General features: G+C 35.1%; 1 protein-coding gene across 1 annotated transcript in view; it reads left to right on the forward strand.

Moving 5' to 3' along the window:
* Window positions 1-17,117, forward strand: part of LOC121380208 (bone morphogenetic protein receptor type-1B-like) — a 43,527-nt gene extending 26,410 nt beyond the window's left edge. The window contains exons 7-11 of the mRNA XM_041509022.1: window positions 11,397-11,588; window positions 12,282-12,387; window positions 14,540-14,715; window positions 15,029-15,159; window positions 16,040-17,117. Of these exons, the coding sequence (XP_041364956.1) occupies window positions 11,397-11,588; window positions 12,282-12,387; window positions 14,540-14,715; window positions 15,029-15,159; window positions 16,040-16,174 (740 nt within the window). The 3' untranslated portion in view covers window positions 16,175-17,117. The remainder of the gene's footprint in view (window positions 1-11,396; window positions 11,589-12,281; window positions 12,388-14,539; window positions 14,716-15,028; window positions 15,160-16,039) is intronic.
* Window positions 17,118-18,058: the final 941 nt, after the last annotated feature.

Consider the following 18,058-nt stretch of genomic DNA (forward strand, 5'->3'; position numbering starts at 1 on the left):
CCCAACCCCAATAGTACCTAAAACAAAACTTGGTGAATTTTTTTTTTTTATGTACTTGAGTATAATTTTTTTTCAATTTGTTTTTAGTATTATTAGTATAGGTAATATTTAGTGAAACTTTATATCTCGACCTGTAGAGGTGAATGAAGTTTCAAAAATAAATTAGTAATTTAGGGGTTTTTTTTAAACTGCATGACCTACCCTATTTTGTCACGTTTGATCTTAAACCATTGTCCAGTTTTTGCTTTCAGAATAACATTTATCAAACATACGTTAGTAGAGGAAAACCATCGTAAGCTAGCAGTGTTGGTTTTTTGGGTTTTTTTTAAAGTCACTAGCCCATTGGGCTACTGGTTTTGCATTTGTCACTAGCCCTGTGTTAAAAAGCACTAGCCCCAGGCATCGGGCTAGCGGATTTGTCGAACTCTGGGATACTTATATGGTCTCATATACATGTATGTAAGAACTGAGAGCATCTCAATTAGTGATTCCATAACTTGGGGGATACTGAAATGGTCTCATATATGTACGGTAGGTGGTTGAGATATATAGTTGTGTGTGTACTGTACATGTATTAGTGGTTTCTTAATGCAGGTTTATTTTTAACAGGTTTAGATTTAGTTTAATATAGGAGTACAGGGCTTGAAACTCACCAAAAAATATGGTGGCCCAAAACAAAATATCTGGTCCACTAAAATTCATTTTTAGTGGCCCAAACTTGCTTTAGATAGCCTAAACACGAAATATCCATACATGTGTATTTCATGTGTTAAAGGGACATTCCTGAGTTTACTGCAATTTTTAAGATGTTATCGACCAACAGAGACTTTTTATCGATTGTAATTATATACCAAATATATCTTTCTGCATAAAATATTAGTGGCTATATATTAAACGTGTTTCTGATCGTACTAATATTTGTACTAGGTTAAATTTCATTTTATTTCCTAAAATATGTATTTTCGTACATACGAAATTATTTGAAGACAAAACCCAGTTTCGGCTTCTTATAAATATTAAGACGACCAGAAACACATTGAATATACAGACACTGATATTCTAAACAAGAAAATATATTTAATATGTTAGTTTAATCGTAGAACTATTTTATTAGTCGAAAACATCTTACAATGCAGCAAACTCAGGAATGTCCCTTTAAGCGAACATTTTAAGTAAGCATATGAAATATGCTTCATTAAAATAATATTGATTTGAAGAATCACTTCTACATAACGAAAATACCAACATACATGATATTGAACTGAAAAATTAAAAGAAAACACTGACAATTATATTCGATGAACCCGTCTGTGTCGTTTTGGTAATGTAGACTGGAATAGCAGCTAGCTAGATAACAGTTCACATGATCGCTGATATCAAACAGTGACCGGACCTTACTTGGGGTGGGTGGGCTGTTCGGTGATTCTAACGAAATGTTATAAATTACAATGGCATGGGAAAAAAACTTTCGTATTTTTTTTTATCTGAGATTGGCATATTTGGTTTTAGCAAAAATTATGTCTATCAACGTTTATGTAATGGAAAAAACTGAATTATTAAGACACTAACAAAATCACCATTCATGAGGCTTCCTGACAGCACATCGAATGAGTATTCAACATTTTGTCGTCGTAAATCCTGTCTAGAACGTCGATGATTATAATATAAATATATTTTGGTAAATTAAGGTAAGCCGATACCTTAAATGTTTTTGAACCACAAGCAAGATTTTAATGTGGAATAAATATATGTAATATAATTATTAATAGTAGCAATTAACACCATTATTTTTTAATATTTAAGTCACCCAAATGGGACTTTGTTCACGGTCATATTTTGCGACCTGTCCAAAGGCCGTTACAAGCCCTGGAAGTAGGTTCTTATTTACTGTACTGGTACAAAGTTGTACCGTAATACAGGTTTTGCTTGTGGGTTTTTTGTTTGTTTGTTTGGGATGGGTTTGGGGGTTTGGGGGAGGGTCTTACCCAAAGGATGTGGTACATGTACACATATTTTAGTACCATTATTATGGCACCCACAAATTACCCACCCCACCCACATCCACAAAATTCAACACTGGGTGTCTTGTTTGGTCTTTTAAATATCTTTTTGGGGGTGGGAGTGCATACATGTACATGACAATAAGAGTATGTAACCAAGTACCAGCACAGGTTTCTTTCTGTCTGTTTTTATGGTTCACATGTAGTACATGTAGCTGTGGATTAATCATGTGTATTTTCATATTGTTAAACAAACAAGGCTTTCCTTTCAAGTTCTTAAAGCCACACACCCTAGTTCCATCCAGCGAAAATAAATTATAATTTGGTTAATCTACAAACCTGTAACACACTTAGATCACGTTTTTATCAAATGGAGTGAAAAAGCAGGTTTTATATCGATAAATACCATGGGAATCCCCATGTCCCAATTGCTTGAAATAATTTTGAAAGTTTGTATTCTGATGTCACCTGTAGATGTTGCTCGAAGCACAACAATGCCTACGTCACAACAAATTTCACAGACTTGGGGTGCGTTCTTTTCACCTCTCCTGGACATGTTCCAACTGTTCTGTCCTGGTTGTATCCCCTCTCCAGATATCGTAAGACTTAGCAAAAGTATTGGTTTTAAGGGTTTGTAACGTTTTGTATTGAGACACTTACTTGTCTGAACTTTATTGTTACTGAAAATGTTCACGAACTGTGAAGAAAAATTTCACAAATGAACAACAACAAATCGGATGTTGATTGCGCGAACCGTGCACGAGAAAACAAACCGAACCAAAATGATAAAGGTCACGTGGTATACCAACGTCTGTGACATTGAAATGGAAATATCCCGTCTAAAAATAGATTAGACCTTGTCTGCTCAACGTTTTTTTCTCAAACGTGCGTCCATTTTTCAGAAATACGAAAAATGCATTTTGTAGTATTACAAACACCAGGATTACCAAAAAACACTTCAGGTGAATGGAAATGTATATTCTAAATAATAAACGGTAAGTAAAGTGCAATTTTATTTGTGAAAAAATGGGTTTAATAGCGAAAAACAACGCCGTAATGGTTAACAACTAGCCGTAACTAGGGTGTGTCCCTTTAAAGCTAATGTACGTAATCATTGTATGTTTTTATGTGACTCTAAATGTGTTTCCTAACATCACATTATAAGTGTAAGGTGAGTAATATACAGCTCATGAACATGTATGTGACAAACGTGATACTGCAGTAGAAATAACATTGTTACCATTCCCGGCATTGCGTGAATGGAAAAACATGATCACACAATTTCACGGGCCATTTGTCACAAGGCAGGACCCAAGAGAAATAGAAATAATTGTGGGAAATTGATTATGCACACAAACATGGCCAAACAGTTTCAAATAGAGCAGATAAAAAGCTTTGACATTGTTTCCATGGTAACATTCATGAGCAAATTAAAGTATTATATGTTTCCTTGATTATAATTATACATTCTCAACCGCTTTGATTGTTTTCAGATTATTATTTTTTTATTATTATTTTTTTTATTATTATTATTTTTTTTTTGTTAACATAAATATATAGAGGTTATTACCACATTGATTGAATAATATTGTTGTTCAGATTACAATGTAACATGTACCTGTTTACCTTCTTTACCTGTAATCGAAGAATTGTAATCAAACTTGGAAATTGCTTGGGGTGGAAAAAACCCAATAATGACATACCAGTTGTCAGGTAGTACCAGTACATTGTTTTAATACAGAGATTGATGTTTTGTTTATAGCTATATACATGTATATACATGTCCAAGCAGTTCAATGAAAAATATTCCATGATAGGTTGTCAATATATATTGTCTTTTTTGTTGTTGTTATTTCAGTTTTTGTGGGTTTTTTACAACACTTGTTAAGTCCAAAACTGGATGAAGTGGAGATAACCACTGAAATTGCTTTTTTGATATATCATGTCGCCGCCAAAAACCAATAACTTACTGAATTTGGAGTTGTACAAGTCAGCATTCGAAATAAGCACCGTTTGTTCTGACAAGTAAAAATCTGTGCATGCAAGTGAAGTGTATCTTGGTGGTTGTCCTGTGGACAAATGGAAATGTTCAATTATGTTTCGTTTTAACCAAATAAAAACATAATACTTGTACTTGAATAAAACAAACCATTTATTTGGACAAGTGAAAATATTGGCGGACAATTCTGCTTATTTCTATCATTGCATGTATTAAAATTGTACGTACAGTATCTGTAGGCTTACTGTAACTTTGATATTTTACACCATTACTATTAGGATATTTGCCACATTCGGTGAAAAGTTTAGGCCCATACATGTAGGTCAAATATTGTTAAAATGCATCATGCATGTACCTGTAGCACCAGATTGAAAATTGTAAGGAAAATGTATTGCCCTCCTGTCTGGCGTCACATTTGACAAATGATTTGTTCACTCACAATTTTGAATCTGTTGCTACTTTAATAATATTTTACCTATTAGCCTAAACTTTTCACTGAAAGTGACAAATATCCATATTGGAATGGGTGTGAAATATCAAAGTTACAGTCCCTATAACATTTTTAATAAAGAAAGAAATGTTTTATTTAACGACGCACTCAACACATTTTAGTTACGGTTATATGGCGTCAGACATGGTTAAGGACCACACAGATTTTGAGAGGAAACCCGCTGTCGCCACATAGGCTACTCTTTTACGAGTATCTGGATTATAAACCCCATGCCTCGACTGGGATCCGAACCCAGTACCTGCCAGCCTGTAGACCGATGGCCTACCACGACGCCACCGAGGTCGGTCTTTTTTAATAATTCAATATTCAGTAGGGTTATTGGGTGTTTTTATATATTATATATATATATATATATATATATATATATATATATATATATATATATAATATATATATATATAATATATAATATATGTATATATATAAACCTGGTGTATATATCTGTATGTACTTTGCAGGCTTCAATTCCAAGTAATTTTAGATTTTGAGTCAGAAGTGTATGATTAAGAGGAAGAATCTTTATTGGATTTTTGTTTGTTTGGTTTGATAATAAATTATATGAGATAGAAAATTATAAGTTAAAGTGGCAGTATTTACTTTATAAACAAAAATGAAAACATTACCGTATATTACCGCGTATTAGCCGATTTTTGAAGTCTAGAAATACTTTCCAAAAGAAGAGAGTCGGCTTATACACGGGGGCAACAAATTGGAGTATAAAATTCCGATCGCAAATATGCTCGACCGCGACTTATAAATTTTGATCAGACCCTTAGCCTTTCACAGATTATGTGACAATAATTTGTGCACAGTATAAATAAAACACCCCATCATGCAATATTATACAGTTTTTTGTTCTTGAATGCATTATAAGTTTAATGAATAATAATAAAAATTACTTGTTTTAGTGTCATTTCAATGGTAAAAACATATTCTTTCCAACTGTCCGCCATCTTTGTTTGACCTGTGCTGGGACCAGTCTTTCATATAGCAGATTTAAGATACAAAACGGTGTTTTTGTCTTCAAAGAAGTATTATATTTCTAATATTATTGTTTCGTTGGGAGGGTGCATTAAACTGTAAAGTAATGCCATAAATAAATTAAGCTCATTATTAACATTACCGACTGAAAAAATATAACATGAATTTCAGGACGATAATTACTCCCACAATTGTCACATGACCATACCACATACATTGAACAGCTGCAGTCACGGACCGCTTGATCTCTTGTTTCCGTGTGTGTGTGGTGGGAGATTAAACATGCCTCATTGATTTTACTTTTTGCTGTCCAGTGAATAAATTAATTACTTGTGTGCAGTGATATGTTGTTACATCTTGAATTATTTATTTTTCTGTTATGCTTTATCAGTTCTAAATTATTTTTCACGGCATGGTAGATGTTAGCATTGCCGTATTGATTGCGATCGTGATTACCGTTTTTGTAATAATTAAAGGGAAAACAAATATAATGAACAAGAAAAGCACAAGTCTATTTGTTGACAGTATTATTGAAATCGATGCAACATATACAACTGGACAAAAGATGACTTCGGCTTATACACAAGGCTGATGATTTTGTGCTAGATATTTAGGTTCAAACTAAGAGGTCGGCTTATCCAAGGAGTCGGCTAATACACAGCAATATATGGTATATAGCTTTTGACAAATGCCAAGGGGAGGGGGGTAGTCTCATACACTTATGGTTGAGATGCCCCTTGCTTTCCTTTTGAAGACTGATGTGACTATTTGAAGCAAGCACTCTAACTATTAAGCTTTGTCCTACTTGTTTAACCCATCCAATTAGCATTGTAACTGAAGGTGATAAGCATGCATGCAATCCAGGCAGGCAGAATTGGGTCAAACTGACAAAAATGTGGAAGAATGTTCGAGAAAACAAGTGAGAATTAGAAAATAATGGCATTTTGAAATATCAAAGCTGCGAATTACTGGCCAGCTGTCATGTTCATTGCACGCTGTCGATTGCACAACATGTCAGTTGTGTAATCTGCATAACTTGCCTTACAGAAATCAATAAAGGATTACCATTCCTGTTCCAAAGTCTACGGGCCTAGCTCAGTGCTGCAGTGGGTAGTAAGCCTTCAAGGTTTAATCACTTAAAACTAGAGGGAACTGTGTTTGTATGTTATCATCATTTCTCAGCTCTTTTCTCAGCTCTTTTCAATTTTCTGATTTGAGTTTTAAAACTCCCCAACTAATTTCAACAAAATACCCGAACATACATGTAGTTTGATCGTAATGGGAGTGATGGGGGAGATGATGTGTCCACCAAAGGTGAACAGTCCTGTAGGAACGAACACACCTCAGGTGAGCACTCTACCACTGAACTACATCTCACCAACATGTATAAAGTTTGTTTGTTTTGTTTAACAACACCACTAGAAAACATTGATTTTTTTTAAAATTACTTTTTGGCTATTGGATGTCAAACATTTAGTAATTTTTGACACAAACTTAAAGTTTGTTTTATTTAACAACACCTCAAGAGCACATTGATTTATTAATCATCAGCTATTGGATGTCAAACATTTGGTAATTTTTTACTTACAGTCATCATTAGTAGCAAGGGATCTTTTATATGCATTTTCTCATAGACAGGAATGCACATACTACAGCCTTTGACCAGTTGTGTGCACTGATTGAAACGGTGGGGGGGGGGGGGGGGCAATCATCTGAATGGATTCACTGAGGTGGTTCGATCCTGCGACACAAGCACATCAGGCAAGCACTAAGCTAAATCTTGCCCCAAAGTCTTAGAGAAAACATGCTACATTTTTCCATTAGCAGCTCGGGATCATTTGTATCCATTTTCCCACAGAGAGGATAACACATACCATAGCCTTTGATATACCTATCATGGGACACTGGTGGGTACAGGAAAACCCAATCATAGAATGTGTCCTCCGAGGTGGTTCGATCCTACAATACAGACACCTCAGATGAACTCTCTACAAGTAGATCCTACCCCAACATGTATATTATATACATGTACGTGTATAAAAGAACCCTTGCTGCTTATCAGACATCCAATAACAAGCTACTTTTGGCATACTAAGTTCAACTATACCTAGCTCCCTTTTTATATTTCGGTGAACCGTTCAAAAATGTGCCATGCATGTATTTCCTTCATAGAAATTGCGCAACCTTTCTGTTTGACTTAATCCTTCCCAGACATTCAAAATTCCATATCAACAAAAATACCCCCTGCCTGCTACCAACACTGGTCGGGTTGCTGGTGCTCCCTTGCACCTGCCAGTGCGGGTGGTCCTCTCTCCCACCCACCCCAACCCTTTTCCTGTCCTGGATGGAGCAGCTGATCAAGGTCGGCACTTGCACCCATGACAGGCGTGCGCTACAACAGCTTACTCTGAATGTGCATGTAAAAAACCCTCTAACCTGACCTCATATCAGACATCGCAGCCTATATAGCAGCAAGAGTTGCTGTTTTCTTTTTTTAGACTGAACTGAACATCATAGTCAACTGCTGCTTCCTTTTTAATCGTAATAACACTTTCTTGAACATGTAAGTACTAACATCCCCTCACTACATAATGTGTCACTGGCATAGGAAGCAAGGGTGGGTGGGGCAAGGGAGAGGGGGGCAGCAATGTTTTTTATATATTTATACATGTATTTATATATGTGTGTGTGTGTCACACACACGCACACACACTTTTTGGCACCTTCCTATGCCGGGGTGTGTCTTTAAACAAACATTGCTTTCATTTAAATTTTTCACATTCTTGTCGGGTTCACTGATATGTCTGCATACTTTGCTTATCACTTTCATTTAAAACATTAATTGCATGTAGATGGGCTAAAAATAGAAGTTACAGTTTACACTATTGATAGTGTTTGGCTCCAGTGAGGTGTTTCGGTCACAGGTCAAAAAGGAAATAAAATAACGACAAAGCATTTCATGGTTTCAAAAGGATATTTTTGTTAAAATACCTGGACATGTACATGTACATGTAGTTGGGGGAAAATATGCAAAGAATTGATATTTACCTCATCATATAGGCAGGTTCAGTGAAGTACATTAGGGAAATTATTTTTCAGTGCATTTTAAGTTTCTTATTTCTTAATGCATGACCATGTAAAAGTAATTCAAAATACATGTAAATGTTGACATGTACAGGGGCGTAGCCAGAATTTATTATATTCCCGGATATTTTTGCATTACGCACATGTGTACTGTGCGTAATGGGCGCTACGCCTTTGATGTACACAGGTCATAATGATCTTGAAAATTCTTACATAAGATACACATACATGTAGACCGGCCTCGGTGGCGTCGTGGTAGGCCATCGGTCTACAGGCTGGTAGGTACTGGGTTCGGATCCCAGTCGAGGCATGGGATTTTTAATCCAGATACCAACTCCCAACCCTGAGTGAGTGCTCCGCAAGGCTCAATGGGTAGGTGTAAACCACTTGCATCGACCAATGATCCATAACTGGTTCAACAAAGGCCATGGTTTGTGCTATCCTGCCTGTGGGAAGTGCAAATAAAAGATCCCTTGCTGCTAATCGGAAGAGTAGCCCATATAGTGGCGACAGCGGGTTTCCTCTCAAAATCTGTGTGGTCCTTAACCACATGTCTGACGCCATATAACCGTAAATAAAATGTGTTGAGTGCGTCATTAAATAAAACATTTCTTTCTTTTACATACATGTAGATGCCCATGCTTGGAGTTGAGGTTGGGTGTGTATATGTATGCACCCGCACATGGTTTTTTCTTCTTCTTCTTTTAAACACTGTATTACTTTGTAATTTCTACACAAAAATAATATTACTGTTGTAAGAAAAGTTTACACAAAGGTTCCCCCACTCCATCCATCTCCAGTTTGAAAATCCTGTTTTCCTTATCGCCAAAAATATATTTTAAAATCTTTATGTACATATGTACATGTGCATGTATACGTCACCATCTGATAATTACTAACTTATCACAAGTAACATACGTGTATGAAGCTGTACGAATGTTATCTTGTATGCATTTCATTTGGAACATCACACTTAAGTAACAGTAATTATACATTGATTAATATTGCAACATGGGTTTTTTCCCCCTCTTGTGTGTGTGTGCGTGTGCATGTGTGTGCGTGTGCGTGTGTGTGTGTGTGTGTGCATGTGTGTGTGTGTGTATGAATATCATTTGTTTATTAACATTGAGCAATACAGCTCCTCTGTATATAAGTCCATGTGTGAATACATGTTTTATTTAGCACATTGTCGTGATACATAAATTTTACAAACAACTTAGTATCGGCAATGCTTTTCTGTAAATAAAATAATCCAGGAGTTATAGTATAAAAATCGCGACTTGAGGTTGGGTACAAACGTGTAATTTATATCAACAGATTTTTTTTTTTTCCCTTGGGTTTATAGTAATATTCAGTAATAATATTACTGTTATTAGGCTAATCTGTTCAAAACTAAGGTGTATAGTGGGTTCTTGGACTAACTGACCTGAGTGAACTTAAGGTTCTCGCCTGTCATAAACAGTGTTCCACAACTGGTCTGTACATCAAAGGCTGTGATACATATACATGTATTTCCTGTCTATTGGAAAGGGCATATAAAAGTTACTTGCTGCTGTGTGAATGCATTGTTCTCTCTCTCCCCATTCCATCTTTCTCTCGTCATATCTCTTTTTCTTGTAATGTTCTCTCTCCCTCCCCCCCCCTCTTTTTTTGACTAAACGTTTATAGGTTGGACACCAAATAGCCATAGTTAAAAAAAAATGCTATTATTTTAACAAATAATTATTTTAATTCTTTAAAAATTGCTTATACTCAGGAATATACAGTACACTTTTTGTCTTCAGGTTTCATCACAGCAGACATTATTCAAGGGAGGCAGGATGATGGATTTAATTACAGTACTTATACTTAGTAATATACAGTACTATTGTCTCTAGGTTTCTTCATGGCACACATCAAGGAGACTGGATGATGGTTTTAGTTATAGAACTTGTACTCTGTAATATATGGTACTTACTCTTATTTCAATGTTTCATCAAGGAGACTGGATGATGGTTTTAGTTATAGAACTTGTACTCTGTAATATATGGTACTTACTCTTATTTCAATGTTTCATCATGGCAGACATCAAGGAGACTGGATGATGGTTTTAGTTATAGAACTTGTACTCTGTAATATATGGTACTTATATTTCAATATGGTGATGGTTTTACTCTAGAACTTGTTCAATGGTTTCATTCAAGGAGACTGGATGATGACTGGATGATGGTTTTAGTTATAGAACTTGTACTCTGTAATATATGGTACTTACTCTTATTTCAATGTTTCATCAAGGAGACTGGATGATGGTTTTAGTTATAGAACTTGTACTCTGTAATATATGGTACTTACTCTTATTTCAATGTTTCATCAAGGAGACTGGATGATGGTTTTAGTTATAGAACTTGTACTCTGTAATATATGGTACTTACTCTTATTTCAATGTTTCATCTGGAGATATGATGGTTTTAGTAGAACTTTACTCTTATTTCAATGTTTCATCGTGGCAGACATCAAGGAGACTGGATGATGGTTTTAGTTATAGAACTTGTACTCTGTAATATATGGTACTTACTCTTATTTCAATGTTTCATCGTGGCAGACATCAAGGGGACCGCATCGTGGACTTGATACTTATACTCAGTAATATACGGTACTCTTTTTGTCTCCAGGGTTCATTGCAGCAGACATCAAGGGGACCGGATCGTGGATGTAGTACTTATACTCAGTAATATACGGTACTCTTTTTGTCTCCAGGTTTCATCATGGTAGACATCAAGGGGACCTGATTGTGGATGTAGTACTTATACTCAGTAATATACGGTACTCTTTTTGTCTCCAGGTTTCATAGCAGCAGACATCAAGGGGACCGGATCGTGGACCCAGCTGTTCCTGATCACGGACTACCACGAGAACGGCTCGCTGTATGACTACCTGAAGTTCCACGCTGTCGACACCCACGAGATGCTCATGCTTGTCCACTCTGCGTCCTGTGGTCTGTCCCATCTCCACACCGAGATATTTGGCACAAGAGGTACGTTTTCATGCACACTCGTCACGCTGAATGGTATTTTCTGTTAGCTAGTTAATGTGTGTTAATATGGTAGTATTTTTATACCAGAGCTCGAAATAGGAAGTAAAATTTATAACATGCCGTTTGGTTTTTTAACAATAGCAAGCCAAAAGAAATATGTCTGACAAAGAAAAAAAATATTGCCAGCTGGAAATAAAACAACACAGGATGAAGGGAGGATTTGGAATAGTGTCGAAAATTGGGATCTTTGAGATGTATTTTAGAGAATTATAGAATTAAAATATATAACAGAACCATGAGCTAAATAGCTGGTGAGGTAACTGTACATAACTTTGTCTCTTTATTTTTCAAGCCCTGCATATACATTTTTTTTTTTTTTTTTTTGTTTTGTAAGTTTATTGATGGAATATTCCATGTAAAACCGGGGTACTATTAAAAAGAGTTTGATGCCATTGCTAAGACACAACTGTTACAACTAACAGGGTATTCAAACAGGTAGAATTATATATTAAATACATTTTCTTGTTTGTAAATTCAGTGTGTTTCTAATTGTTCAAATGTTCGTAGTACCTGAAAACCTCATTCAGGGGTGCTATTAAACTTGCATTTTAAAAAATTTGTTAGCAATTTCAACCAAAAAATAGTTTGTTCACAAATATCAATATGTACACACATGCTTTGTTTATCTTCTAGGAAAGCCAGCCATTGCTCACAGAGATATCAAAACAAAAAATATTTTAGTGAAGAAAAATGGAACTTGCTGCATAGCCGATTTGGGCTTGGCGGTCCGATACATTAGGTAAGATTACGACTCGTGGTAAGATTACGACTCGTGCTTTTTTAACTTTAGAAACTCAAAATGTAATGATTATAATAGTAATAATCATTTTTGGCACAAATGCAACGCGTATGGCATATCAATAGAATTAAGTTTTCCCCATTCTGTATCCATCTGACTGCAATAACACAGTTTATATCAGTTGTGGAGATCCTGAAAAATCGTGGAATTTGCAAATATCAGGGCATTTTGTGTTGCGTGAAACTTGGTTGATAGTTGCATGTATGGATTTTCATGGTAGGCAAGACATTTAATCACCCAGAATTCTTGTTTTATGATTTAAAATAACAGTTGATGGGTTCAACAATTTAGGTCATAACATTCTAATATTTTCAGATTATGTTGATGATTGCAGGAAAGTCCTTTAATATCCTCATAAAGGTCATAGAAAATGCTATTAAAATTCGTGGAATTTTCACTTGTTTCTTGGCCTCTTAAGTTTTAAAGACAGGATTTTGTTAATGTTGGATGTATTTTATGATGAACACTAAATAATTTAAACTTAATTACAGGTTGGTTTAAATTCTGTAATTCAGTAATTGCTTTTAACTGTTGAATCCTTTAATGGGCATTCATCAATTGACAACACATGCACACATGCACGCACACACACACACACACACGCGCGCATATGCACACACACACACACACACGCACACACCTCAAGGTAGAGGTATTTGGTATTAGCTTCTCTAGCTGCTCTTGAATCCTTAAATAAATGGCATTCGTATTTGGTATGTTTACTTTACCAGACAAGCCTTCCAACTACATACTCCTCATGCCCATGAATTTGACCCCAAGAAGGTCAGTATCATTTAGACATGGTTGGTTAAACATTTTCTAATTGTGTTTCACTTGATTCTTTTTACTGGCTTTCATACTTGTGTGTTCAATAAATCTTTCAAAGGCACGGTCTAATAAATTTGCCACTCATGTAAGGTCAAAATCATTTTTAAATTTGTGTTGGTAATAGATCTTAATTTTTTTAATGAATGGGTTTCACATATTATATGGATTTTCACCAAGTAATAGGGTTTTTTTAAACTGCATAACCACAAGTCCATAAATGTGATATCAATGCAAAGTTTGAATCTGGTAATAAACAAAAAGGTACGTTGTTATTTAAAATTCTGCAGATTGTAGTAAAACGTTTAGTAATTATGTGATATTCACAGAAGTAAGGTTATGAATTATTACAAAATCTATAATAGATAGTATATATCCAAAATTATTGATCAGCACTTATGTGAATTTATTTGTTATTGCTCTTGATCAGTTATTTTAGCAAGCATTCCAGTTGGGATTGCAAGATATGTAAGGGGACATAACTGTTTGGGTTTTAAGTTATTAGTATGTACAGAGTGTTTGCCTGTTATTGGCCATTCAAAAAAAAAAAAATAACACATTTATTGAATACATGTAACTGTATTTCAGTGGTTGTTAATAAAATAATTATATATTTGTAACTTTTTATATGGAATTGTATTATTAATAGTAGGTTATAAGTATATTGCAATATTTAAATGTGCTCTTTATCTCTTCATAATATTTATAAAAATAACAAAAAAAAAGAAGAAGAAAAAGAACATAAAAATTAAAATGCTCCTGTTTTTATTCTTATTAATTCCCTGGAGGATACTATAGCTTTTGTTTCCATCTTTCTGTCTGTCCCACATAGTTTTTCCTGACCTTTCCCCCCCCCCCCCCCCAGTTCCTCACATTATATTGAACTGAAATTTATATATTGTCATGTACAGTTACAGATCATGTTTGACTTCTATGGGGTTTTACCTATTTTTAACAGTTATGGCCAAATAAAGTTTTACTTTTGCAGGAATTTATTCAAGCGACATAACTCTTGTCAAAAATGTAATGTATCTATGTTTGACACAGTTATTGTCCTTGAACATAAGATATATGAATATTTGTTGGGCCGGGTAGGGGACATGTATTGCTTTAGCAGTACTCTCAGAATGCTTGTTTTAAATTTTTTTAATGTATATATTACCTACACTCCCTGAATACACCAAAGTAACGTGTCTTCTTTCAGAAGCGTTTTATTTTATGTCAAGAGTAGACTGCACCAGACTAATGGAAAACGTTTCTTTTACAGTGAATCCAACGAAGTGGACATTGCTCCCAACACACGGTGCGGCACCAAGCGCTACATGGCGCCTGAGGTTCTCGAAGAGACGCTAAACCGGAATCATTTTGACGCGTACAAGCAAGCAGACATGTACGCCTTCGGTCTCGTTCTCTGGGAGGTTGCTCGCAGGTGCATTCTGGGAGGTAAGAAATGGGTCCTATGCCCTATTTCATGAAGCAACCCTAGTGCTAAGATTACCGTAAGTGCATAAAATAGTTACGTAGTTAAGGTGATCTTAGTGCCAAGATCACTTCATGGAACAGCGCCCTGGAAAATTACAAAAAATAAAAACTGGTTAATAAGTTATGTTTTTTTAAATAACAATAGATCAGTAATTTGTTCATAGCATTGTATTATATTGTTAGTAATGTTGATAATCAAGATGTAGGAACTTACGGAAGTTTGATAATAATTTTGAACCGTGTACTAACATGTTGCATACTGCTTGTATCGTAGGTATGATCGAAGAATACCAGCTTCCATACTACAACCACATACCCAGTGACCCAAGCTTTGAAGATGTTCGAAAAATTGTTGCTGTTGAAAGAATAAGACCTGAAATTCCAAATAGATGGCAGACAGACAAGGTAAGAGATGCACCAAAATACTGTTAGTTTGTTTTGTTGTCTTTAACTGGTTTACTCTACATAGGATAATGCAAATCTTTTTGGAGAAATGACCAAAATTGTGGCTTAACATCTCCATAAAGAGCACCACAATTAATCACTAAACATGTTAAATAGTGATATAGTGTTACACTCCCAACATATATCCAGTTAAATTTGTGATTCCCATTTGATTGTTTTATGGTTAAATTATGATATGCCTTTCATCATAGAAACCATGGAAAACTTGTAGTCTTAATCTATATGTAACGACTGAAGTGAGTTTGTATGTGTATATTATATGCATACATATAAGTGAAACATTCACTGTTTGCATTAAAAACAATGAAATGACATCAGTGCAGTTATATCCTTAACAGGTCTTTCCATCGTTCATCAATAAAACATAAAAATCATTCAATTTCGTCTGCCAGGTACAGTAAAACCTGTTTAAACCAGACCCTGAACAAACCAGAATCCTGTCTAAACCAGCCAAGTTGCATGGTTCCAAATGAGACCCTCTAAACACTGGATTCTTAAATACTAGGTCCCCCAGCGTGATCCGGTTTAAACAGGTTTCACTGTACATTGTAATATGGACCAACATTACCTGTTTGGCATTACTCATTTGAACTCATATCTAAGCCACAGCACATGAACCTTTATGGAATATCATCCACTATGAATGTTACAGTATCATCATCAGAATTTATATCAATTAAATATTTGTTAAATTTATTAATAAACCTGCAGCTTTGTTAAAAAAAAGAAAAATCAAATGTTGTTTTTAAGTTTAAAAATTAAATCTGCTTAATGTACAGAAAGCAGCTATGATAATGGCACTTTAATTTTCCTATTTCAGTACATGAAGATCATGACCAAGGTTATGATTGAGTGCTGGAGTCAGAATCCTGCAGCGCGACTGACAGCTCTCAGGGTTAAAAAGACACTGGGCAAGATGCTAGAGATGTATGAAATGGGCGGAGACAAGTTGTGATTGACATCTCTCAGCGTGGGGGTCTACTCCCACTGGGCGGAACTTATTCTCAGGAGGAAGGACAGACTTCCAGTGTACATACAATGTATTACAGTGCTTGTTCTGATGCTGGCAAACAAAATTGTCAAGGAGCAAAAAGTCCCACAAGCTTGAGTATGAAGCAATACGCATTTTAGAGTAACATGTGAATTTGTGTTTCAAGACATGTTACAGTGCAAAGAGGCTGTGTTTTTCAGTGTTTGGTTATTACGATATTTCTTCAGTACTTTTACTACAATCAAACCTGCTTATAAGGGCCAATGCATAAGTCATGTGGTTATATATGGATTTTTCTTTTCGTATTACGTCCTATGCTCTCACATTATCGTGTTAGCACTCCTTTAAAAAACTCAACGTTTTCTGAATTTGATTTACTACAGTTAAAATCTGTTATATAGGTCATTGTAGGGAGGTCATTAAGAAGAGAAATAATAAATGAAAATTAATTAAGAGTAGACTATAGCCATAAATATCATTATTTCATGTGACAGAATCGGGATACAGATTTTCAAAGCATCTTAGCACTACAATATTGTAAAATCATCGTAAGCTGTGATTTCACTATGACATATGCCATAGCCTATGATAGTTTTACGATATTGTAGCGCTAAGATAGCTTCAGATATATCGGCCCAGATTGATAACGAAGCATAAGGAAGATTTGATTTTATTGGTTTACTTCATACATGTACATCCAGCTAATGTTAACTAATCATGAAGCAGTTTTCAAATGCTTTGCTATCTACCACTTCCATGTATTAATGCCATCTCTGTTTGTGTTTGGAGGGCACCTGTAAGATGTTATTTTTGTATATAGATGTGTGTGTTAAAAGCCACCTCATCAAAAAGGTCACAATTTGTTGTTCCTCTTGATGGCCAGTAAAGACAGATTTCACAGTTGAAATATGTTTTTTTAATTCATCATGAATACTTTCTGAGCAAACTAAACAAAAGATTTGAATTATTTTCCTTATAAATGCATTTTTTTAAATTTTGTTGTTGAATTTTTGCACTTTTGCCAATAGATATTTTATTTGAATATTTTCTCTTCAGATAGGGTACAAAACTATTGTTATCCTAACTGAAATTAACATGTGTTTATCCCACCGTAGCTTTTTTAAAGGTACAAAATAAACTCTTGTTATCCTAGCTGAAACTAACGTGTTTATCCCACCATGGCTTTGTTAAAGCTACAAAACAAACTGTTATCCAAGCTAAAACTAATGTATGTTTATCCCACCAAATATCTGTTACATTTATTGATTTCACTCACATACAGTCTAAAGAGGGCTAGCTCTGGCACTCAACAAATTTTCCAGGTGCAATTTTTTATTTTTTTGGTCCCAATTTTATCAGTTGGCAAAATGATATACAGTACACTGATTGATTTGTTTGTTATTTATTTTTAAAAAATTTTTCGCTTTGAAGGTTAATACAGTAATTTGGTGAAATTGTATGGTCAGGTCAGGTGATAGGTTTTAACGTGCATATTCGAAACAAGCTGTTGTAACATACGCCTGTCATGGGCGAAGATGTCGACTTCCATCAGCTCCTCTGTCCAGGACAGAAAAGGGTTTGGGTGAGTGGGAGAAATTTTCTGCTTACCTGGAGTTACATATAGCCCTGCTACAAACAAGGTCAGATAAATAGAAGTTGATTTGGTAAAATTATTTCTTAAAGGAAGGGACAATCAAGGCATTTGACCTGGTATGCATATTCAACGATATATATTGCACATTATTGCTTAATATCAACAAGTATAATCGTATAGTTAATTAATAAAACGGTTAAATGTGACGGCTATTGTATATAACGGGCACAGCCATTTTGTACCATCCCAGTGAA

The sequence above is a fragment of the Gigantopelta aegis genome, chromosome 8, assembly GCF_016097555.1.
Source record: "Gigantopelta aegis isolate Gae_Host chromosome 8, Gae_host_genome, whole genome shotgun sequence".
In the NCBI taxonomy this organism is placed as follows: Eukaryota; Metazoa; Mollusca; class Gastropoda; order Neomphalida; family Peltospiridae; genus Gigantopelta; species Gigantopelta aegis.